At 48.9% G+C, this 9,496-nt stretch overlaps 2 protein-coding genes across 2 annotated transcripts; both read left to right on the forward strand.

Moving 5' to 3' along the window:
* Positions 1-693: 693 nt before the first annotated feature.
* BGZ61DRAFT_469999 (NADP-dependent oxidoreductase domain-containing protein) lies at positions 694-2,414 on the forward strand. Its single transcript, XM_046248028.1, has 6 exons — positions 694-1,112; positions 1,175-1,253; positions 1,318-1,461; positions 1,518-1,631; positions 1,682-1,876; positions 1,946-2,414. The coding sequence occupies exons 1-6, from the start codon at positions 954-956 to the stop codon at positions 2,239-2,241; spliced, it is 987 nt and encodes a 328-aa protein (XP_046092893.1). The 5' UTR covers positions 694-953; the 3' UTR covers positions 2,242-2,414.
* Positions 2,415-7,490: 5,076 nt separating this feature from the next.
* BGZ61DRAFT_64984 (uncharacterized protein) lies at positions 7,491-8,945 on the forward strand. The gene is made up of 2 exons (XM_046256949.1): positions 7,491-8,889; positions 8,940-8,945. The coding sequence occupies exon 1, from the start codon at positions 7,653-7,655 to the stop codon at positions 8,814-8,816; it is 1,164 nt and encodes a 387-aa protein (XP_046092894.1). The 5' UTR covers positions 7,491-7,652; the 3' UTR covers positions 8,817-8,889; positions 8,940-8,945.
* Positions 8,946-9,496: the final 551 nt, after the last annotated feature.

Below are 9,496 nucleotides of genomic sequence, written 5' to 3' on the forward strand. Positions count from 1 at the left end.
ACAAACCCTCTCCTCGAGGCCCAGTACAAGCATATCTTCGAGCACTACGGAATACCTCCGCGACTCAGACCGCCCAAGATGCATGAGGCTCCTTCACTCTGCGGCACTCAAGGCTTCTACTTTTTGGGTTTCCTCGCTAATGCAACTGGATGACGCGCGACTACCAAGATGCGGTGCCGAGAGCATGAGCATGACGCTCCCAACACTCCTTCGCCTCCGACCGTGGGGGCTGTTGGTCTTTACGGCGTCGGTTCAAGTCTCCTGATCTTCCCCACTCGGCGGCACTCGCTTTTACTTTTTGGGTTTTCTTCCTAAATGCAACCGGATTACGCGCCACTAGACTATATTCGTTCTAGCTTCTCAATCATCATGAGTTCGGTCCGGACGGTCACCCCGTCCAGCATGACAAACCCGAACTCCTGACGAGGTACATCACTTGCTACGGCACATATCGAGACCGCCCGAGGCTGGTTTGGCGGAGACGACACATCGCCCCTATGACCCATTCATTAACAACCCCTTGCCAATACGGCTACGTAAACCCTAGCATTATGGGGCCACCATAGGGGTGTTGTTATCGGCAAGTCTCAACCAGAGCTCCGAACCTCCACGATGTCAACGCGTCTAAGAAAAAGTGGAGACTAGAATGTACAGTTGGTACTGTGTCTCATCCATCTCAAAATACGTGCCCCTGTACAACATCTCGAAGGTATAAGACCGAAGTCGCAGGACTTAAGCTTAAGTCCGTTCCTTGGCTCCGAACCTAAGCTCATCTATGAGAGAGAATTGCTGGTGGCAAAGCCTGTAGGGCCACGTCAAGAGGCACAATCAAAACAGCTCTTGAGCGATACTTATAAAAGAAGGATATCCGGATGCGTCAGAGACCTTTCATCAATAAACCGACACACTAAAAATCATATTTTCGACCCCTTGATTCCACAAGCTGAGACAAAATGGCCAAGACGCTCCCCTTCAGTGACATTCAAGTCCCATCCCCTGGGTTCGGCGCGATGGGCATTAGCCACGCTATGGGAAGCAATCTCAGTCTCGAAGAAGCTGAACCTGTACTCTTGAAAGCAATCGAGCTAGGATGCACCTTCTGGGATACTGCTGTGAGTGAACAGCGGTTCGATTCTTTATTTGAGCCATAAGGAGACTAACCCTTCGGGTCAAGGTTGCCTATCAAGCTGGCGTCAATGAAAAGCTCCTTGGAGACTTTATTAGAAAGTACAACGTTCGTGACAAGATCTTTCGTAAGTGTGATTCTATCCAATTATACACGTTTAATCCACCACTAAAAACGCTTCTGGCTGGTAGTCGCTTCGAAATGTGGCTTTGAAGTCTTTGGTGGAGAGCGCAAAGTCACCAACTCGGCCTCCCATATCAAGGAATATATTGACGGTACTATCGAGAGGCTTGGCTTCGCGCCTGACCTCTACTATCTCCACCGAATTGATCCGAGTACGTGACGTGCCCTCATTATAATCGCCAATATTGTGCTGATACTATCATGACAGAGACCGCTCTCGAAGAGTCTATTCCGGCCTTAGATGAGATCCGAAAAGCCGGAAAAACCAAGTACATTGGTCTCTCCGAGTGCTCTGCTGTGACTCTTCGCAAGGCTAATTCAAGTAATTTCTGTTCCTTTTACAAGAAGGGTTTTTACTAATACCGATTGTAGTCGCCAAGATTGATGCTGTTCAGGCAGAGTACTCGGCCTTCGAGACCCTCCATGAGTCTAGTGGCTTAATCGATGCAGCGAAAGAACTCGACATAGCTTTCGTCGCTTTCAGCCCCCTAGGCCATGGATGGCTGGTTGATGATTTCCCATACAAGAGTCCTGACGACTTTGCGCCAGACGATTTCCGCCGAACAGGCAAGTTAATCTCCTAATATGATTAGCGATATTTGAGTTGAATGGATGCTAAAATGCCGTGGCCCGCAGTGCCCAAGTTTCAGGGGGAGAACTTCTCCAAAAATCGAGCTATTGTGGAAGAGATCAAGAAAATCGCTTCTCGGAAAGGCTGCACTCTGGCTCAGGTTGCACTGGCCTGGGTCGCGTCTCAAGGACTGATCTCCATCCCTGGCACGACTAAACCTAACCGTTTGGAAGAGAATTGGGCATCCAGGTACATTAATTTGACACTGGAAGAAAAGCAAGAACTACGGAGGATCATCGATTCTGCCAAGCCGCAAGGGGATAGGTTCTCCCATATTCACCAGTCTATGGTGGGGCATTAGGTACAGAAGACAACTGTCAGGCGCCGTAAAGCACTGTAGATTGACGTCGGTCACTGAGTTTCTCCAATTGCGATTTAAAGACGTTAAGGTCAAACAAAGCCTGGTATAACTAAGAGTAGCAATGACCCCGCTCGACAATCACACATAAGGTGTTAAGAAGTGCAAAAGTCCGAGTATGAAGCTGAAACTCAAACCCGCTTCTGTGTCCCAGAGCCTCAGAATCGTGATTACATCGCTTCTAGGCAGATACCATTACCCGTTGGCATTATGGGGCAAGCTGCCTACCAACCTCGTCCCGAGGTTGGTCCTAAAAACCCTTGTCATCCCCAAAAATCGTTGTCACCCACTTTTTATCCCTTAATGCGGTGAAATCGACTATTTCAAGATCATGATATTTCAGACTTTGCGACAGTCAATTTGGAAGGAATATGACTGTAATGTGGCTCGTTGGAAAGCCTCGAAATAGAAAAAAATGATGATATTTGAAAGAAATAGTAGAAGTCGCATTTTGGCTTCAATTGAGCCGCCCGTTCCTATTGGCCTATTCGAGCTGCCCGTTATGGCCCTGTTATGATGATGTTGCCCTCGCAGCATGAATAGCCTGTTGCTTACGCAACTCCCTCATGGCGTTCTTGACACGCTGATAACCCGATATCCTTGGTGTTGTGACGGGAAGTTGTGGTAATGTGAGGTTATCGTCACCCGAGCCATCAGCTGGATCCAAGGGCGGCGGGGTTATCCCCAACGACGTTCCTAAGCCCACAACATCATCGCCGCCTTGCTCATCGAGCCCGATGAGATCAATATCATCATTGTCGTCTTGGAACGGCCCGAGGCCTCGAAATGTGACCTCATCGTCGCTGTCCGGCCACGCACTTTGGTCCATCGCAATGATCGGTCTTGAAGCCCGTTGGGCCTGTTCTTGGGCTTCTAGAAATGCCCTCTTTGGTGTTTGACTGATAACATCTTTATGTTCTTCCTTTAAGTCTCGAGGTCTAGAAATCGGGAGCAGTTTTCGGTCTCATCGAGCCACTGATTCCAGGTTAGTCTTGGCAGCGCCGAGGATACATGTGACTCGTTTTCTTCTCTCCAGCGCGCCTTCAGCGCCTTCATCTCTTGAAGAATAATAGTCCGGGTTGATCGCAGTTGTGAACGCTGTTCCTTGACCTCTGCGGCTGCTAATTCTGCCTCGTGTTGAGCCTGAATATCAGGAAATCCAACACTTGTGATGAAATCACCGCGTGGCCTCACCCGGGCGCCGGGTCTCTTCCTCTTGCCATATTTCTCTATGCGGCTAAGCCGGTCTACCCTGATGACCTCACGTTCTCGGTTCATGAGGGCTGCTTCAGCAATGACGTTGCGGACGTTGGTGATAGCTTCTAGAGTCGGTGAGCTCATAACCTGCTGGTAACGCGCAAAGATGCGTTCCATCTGATCCTGTGCATCTGCAGTTTGCCATCGGGCGGGATATGGCCGTATGGTGGCGCCCTTAGCAACATCTTACATTTTGTGTCTCTAGCTGGCGGCTGGGCGGCCCTGGTCTTTTCGTTGGGTGTGGAGAAAGGGTTTTCAAAAGCCCGATGGATTGAGATTCTCAGCTAAGAATATAGTTGTGATCCTGCACCGCAGTTCCCTCATCATCCATAAGAATGAATAAATCGGGGTGGCGGAGTTCTGGGAGACTGAAAATGGCGTCAAATGTTGTCCCCCGCTTATTTTCTCCCGTATTAGCTACGGTAGGTGCAATTTGCATAGAAGGTTAAGCAGGGGATTTCTTTAGGCCGGCAAATACCGGCTTAGCTTCCTTTTAAAGAAGTTCATAGTTTAATCATAGTTAAGAAGGATGGCTTCTGCACAAGAATACTAACTAGCAGATCTTATCTTGCTATTCTTAGATGATCTCAACTGGGATAATCTAACTGGCGCATCTTTTATCCTTTTAGTAAAAATAGTATTATTCCTCTTAGTCTTATAGACAATGTTATACTTATCTCGTAGGTTCGCTTCAGCTAACTCAGGTGCCAAATGAGCGCCTCTCAACCTAAATTGGCTGCATCATCAAGCGGCTATATGATGCGTAAGTCATGTGGACCATGGGGGTCAGGTTGAATGTAGAATGTAAGATGTCTTGTCTATGGATAAGCTGAGCAGATTGTCTTATATGACGGCTAACTGCTCAGTAGATGCCTGGCTTGCCAGGCATCCCGAGGATACGGCTAGCTGCACGCATCACTATATATCTTATATCGGATATATTTAGCCTTGGGCTAAACGACCACCCTGCACCACTTAACGCACTACATGTCAGTCCAGGTCCCACATGGCCTCAGTGGCAGCTGAGTGGCACTTGGATTTAAACGCAATGTGGGAGCTAATGAGTTCAATGTTATAGCCCTTATGTCATATTCCTTAAAATACGCCAGGACCATTTTACTTCCCCTGCGCGATTAGAAGAGCTCTAGCAAGGGCAGACGAGATCTTAAGGAATCTAGAGTGATGTGGTGTCCTTAGCCCGCCTGAAACAGACTGAGACAATTGCTAGGTAGGCTGTAAGCTATGCCAATTCAGACAGATATCGGTTTCAAAACTCATTTATCAATTCATCAGGCAGCTAACAAGTTCACAGCTATTATATGAATTGTGCGCGAGATCTTGCGAATCAACGTCCATTTTGGAATTTGTAGTTCTAAAGATATTGTATATAATAGTTAAGTCACCACCTAGCCTATACAGGGGTATAGGGTAGGCTTGGACAGTTTCCTAAGGGATAAGATCGGGGTCTATGTTAGCAGAGCGGTCAGGCGTGTCACTTACTGAAGGTGAGTGAGTTAAGTTAGGTGATGCGTGGCGCTTAGAATGATTAACATAACAAAGTATAGTTGATGGCTGGAGAGCTGGTGTTTTAATAACAGCCAGTTCTCAGATACTGTTAAAATCTCCAAAATAGGAGCCCCATGTAGATTGCTGGGATTGTTGTGACGCAAAGCCGCATCGTTTGCAGAGGATAGCAGGCTCGGGCTGGTAATAATCCAAGGCTCTCAAGCATTAGAACCTAGCTTAAGGGCAATGCGGTTGTGCTTTTAGTACAGGTCCTAAGGTTAGTTATATTCGAGTCTCGAAAGTGTAAGAGTACGTTATTAAAATACTTCGAACACCCGTTAAGTTGCCAAGGCAAGGGACTTAACGGCTGAATATCCAGCCCGAATGGTAAATACCGTATACCTGCTATTAAACTCTCCTGGGGGAACCCCCTAGATCAGCGCTCGCAATAGTCCAGACCATTAAGCGGACTATTAGTCCAGACCATAGTCCAGACCAATAGTCCGCGGACTGTTAGTCTAGTCTGTATCTCTCGGGCCAGACCGATAGTCCAGTCTGACTTGTCCGGACTGACCAGTGGTCCCAGTCTAAGAATTCCAGACTAATAGTCAGACTATTAGTCTGGCTGTAGGGTATTTTCGTGGCTGAGGGTGCAATCACCAGCCACTATCAACCTATTTCTTCTCACTAATTCGGCAACGCCACCTCACCCTACCTCACCTTGGCACCCAATATAAGCCCTGTAAATGCATTAGCTGCCGTCATCTTCATAAGAGCCTCCAAGATCTGGTCCCAGAAGCCCCGCTTGACGCTAAATACTACCGTTCTTTCCTCCTCCGCAATACAGGGACCTACTATGCTAAGGCGAGGCCAAGCCGGGTCCCCAACCCAGGCCACCCGGATGCTAGGTCGCCCGGCATTATCTGTGCCAAGGCGTACAATTGCAGCAAGGACCTCTTCGGGGTCATGTTCAGCAATTACCAGCTCTTCAGCTCAGGCCACCTCCCTCTCCTTGCCTTTGACGAAGGCATGTTGAAAGACCTGGCGGGGATGGATCAAAATCGCCAACGCGCCTTTGTACCCCAGCTCAACCGCTCCCATCTCTTGCATGCCTGGGATGCTAATAAGCGGCATCTGAGGGCCATCTCATCTCTGCGCAGGCACCCAAACTTTGGAATCCGGAAAGAGGTCACATTTCGGCTCGATGTTATCCTTGCCATGTGGGCTGACGGCGCATTGGAGCCCGACAGGAGTCCCTACTCGCCCCGTTCCCTTTACTTGCTACCGGGAATTGACACCCCACTGTAGCTTATATCCATCCAAATAGCAGAGCTTAAATGAACCCCTAGTTCTAAAGTGGAATAGAGATGTAGAATATCATTCCCTTTCTGCCTTTATAGTTTCAGGTGCACTCAGTAGTAGGATGTGATTGTTTTCCCCCGCAAAGCAGCGTTCTGGCCGCCTTGGGGTTTTCTCCCGCGAGGGTTTTCCCCGAGGATGCATGGCCGTGGTCGCAGCTGCTGGCGACCTTGGAGGACATAGATTTCCTACCTGAGGGTATGGAAAGCTACTTGATCTACCTATGCAAGAGAATTCTCGGCTGGAGAGGGATCTGTTTCCGCTGACGGGATGCCCTCTTGAAACAATGCGCCTTTGAGCCGATGATATGCTGATGAAATAGATGGAGTGGCTGTTGCATGGGAACTTAGCTTGGAAACTACTGTAGGGGTCGCTACGAGTAGAAAAGTGCCTTTTGGAGGTACTGAGCACGTATGCGACTCCGATCCAAGAGGCCTTGCAGATGGTCTGAGTAAGGTCCAATGCGGCAGCAATTTGTAGATAGTTTAGCCCAGCACGCCCTGTGCCCCAATAGGGGACTTTTACGGGCCTCACGGCCCCCTGGACGAAAAATATACAAACAAACAAAATGCTATGCTTACCAGGTTCTGAAATGCCTTCCCACCTCCGTGCCATCGTGAACCCACCCTATTGGGGGGCAAGATTCTGGTAGCAAACACACTCCAAGCTCTTTTAGGACCACTTGCGTCGCCGCGTCAGCTCGTGCAGGGAGGTGGCAAGTTGGAGACACACTGTGGTCTGATGGGCCTCAAGATGGCAACCTTCATGACAGACAGTGACATAGGATGAATTTGTCTTGCGCCACTGTGGCACACTCGTCTGTTTTAGTCTAGTCTAACACATCAACTTCGCTTAAAAAGCGGATTCAAGAAAGGGCCGACTTCTCCTCCCATTGGCGAGGCAAGCTCACTTTTCATCTCCACGACCAAAAGCCACAGCCTTAGCCAAAAGTTAAAGAAACGGGAGCCTCGTCCGGCGGAAAATACCGCTTTAGCCTGGATAAATTCGCATCAAACCTTTGTTTTTCGTCTCAGAGTGGCTTGAACCAAAGCTCCCCGTGGCCTAGTTAAATGACACCGTTGTCCCCGACGCCTCCATGAACGTGTCAGGCTTGCTATTTTTTTTACCCCTCCTGCCAGTCAGACCAAGCTGCCTCATGCAGGGGGTTGTCAAGCTGACCAATGGCTTCAGCCACGAATGACAAGAACTTGATCCCGAGCTAATAATCTCCCATGTTCGGGGAGCCCGGTACTGTTGCAATTCGATCCCAACGGTTTGGGAGTTTGGGAGGGCAGGAGGCGCTCCGAGGGACTTTTAAGACGGTTCCTTATACCATTGCTCGGGCAGCGCACCCGAACTGCATTCCTTCGCCTCCATTGACAACAACTCTTCCTCCGTCACTTCTAATTCAATTTTTTTTCGGGCCAATCTCCCCATTATGGTATGACCAGCTTGGTCCTCCCTATCTAGGTCCCACGGCAGCCAACATGGCTGGGGAAACAGGCCCTATCTCGGCGTCGGTGCCGGTCGATATGATAATTGCCGGCTTTTTCGCAATCGCTTGTTATAACTGTATCGATATCCTCATCTCGCTGCTCTATCGATTTAAGCGCCACGATGGCCTCTATTTTTGGAGCATGGTTACGGCGACACTGGGAATTGTGCTTCATTCGATAGTGGTGTTGCTGCGCTACTACAGTCTTGGGCCAAATTTTCCGCTGGCTGTTTTGACGTGCATCGGCTGGTACGGCATGGTAACTGGCCAGTCTGTTGTTCTCTACTCGCGCCTCCATCTCGTCATTTCGGACAGATCAAGGATCCGCTGGGTGCTGATTATGATTATTATCAATTTCTGCATCCTTCATATCCCAGTTACTGTCTTATTTCTCGGCAGTAACACTCGGAGATCCAATCAGTTTCTTCCCGCATTCGATATCTACGAGCGTATCCAACTCGCGGGGTTCTCCATCCAAGAGTCCATCATCTCCGGTCTTTATATATGGGAAGCATCCCATGGACTGAAGCCCATCTTCGCCATAAAAAAGATCGCGGCTCGCAAAGTCATCCGACACCTCATCATCGTCAACATCCTAGTTGTGTTTCTTGACATAAGCCTCATCATCACTCAGTATCTGGATCACTTCCAGATTGCAACGACATACAAGCCGGTGGTTTACAGCATCAAGCTTAAGATGGAATTCGTGGTGCTTAACAGGCTGCTGGTTCTCGTTCGGCATAGGGAGTGCAACTGCATGCAGGTTGTTGATGAACCTTCCGGCATTCTCCCTCAGCCATCGTATCTCAACATTACCGAATGCTGTTCGAATGAGCCAACTCCATCTCCCACAGGATCCAAGGACAACGGGATTCGGCTACATCATATTTTGACCCGCTGATGTTCCCCCACGGCCAACTAGTCGCAGTCGTCCTCGACCATCTTAATTCGCATTGTTTGATCGAATCTGTACTGTATGTCTCCCCCTAGCTCATATTTCTAGCTCTTATTAAAACCCTGATAGGAGGAAGGAGGCTCTATCCTGCGTCGAAAGCAACACTTTCACTCGAAAACTTGTTTCATCGGGATCATCGACTTCTGTTCAGCCTCACCAGCAGGCAGATAATGACTCTTTAAGTTCATCCAGAGCCGACCAACGCTGCCGGTGCCTCCAGTTAGCTGAAGGTGCCACCTTGAACGAGCACACTGGGCATCTGATGCTACCCGCCCGCGTGTGAAAGTGTCGGGTCATATGGAGGATGATGTCACATCCATCAGGCATGTATCAGGTATCTATCAGATAGTCATACCTATCTCAAACAGCCGAAACGCCTGAAGTCCTAGCTAGATGGCCCCAAGCCCTAGCTAGCTGGTCTCAATACCAGGAAACCGGCTTCAAGGCCGTCAGATCTACAGTCTCAAGGACCCTAGTCTAGCCCCTAGATGACTGGTATCTGCGTATAAGAGAGTCGCTTCCAGCCCTCTATTAGACAAAAATTAAGACTTTTTACACACATCAATGTGCCATTTCATGAACTAACCAAGTAGAAGCCGCCCCACGAAGTACAGGAACATCTTCAT

The sequence above is a fragment of the Ilyonectria robusta genome (assembly GCF_021365365.1).
Source record: "Ilyonectria robusta strain PMI_751 chromosome Unknown BGZ61scaffold_164, whole genome shotgun sequence".
NCBI lineage: Eukaryota > Fungi > Ascomycota > Sordariomycetes > Hypocreales > Nectriaceae > Ilyonectria > Ilyonectria robusta.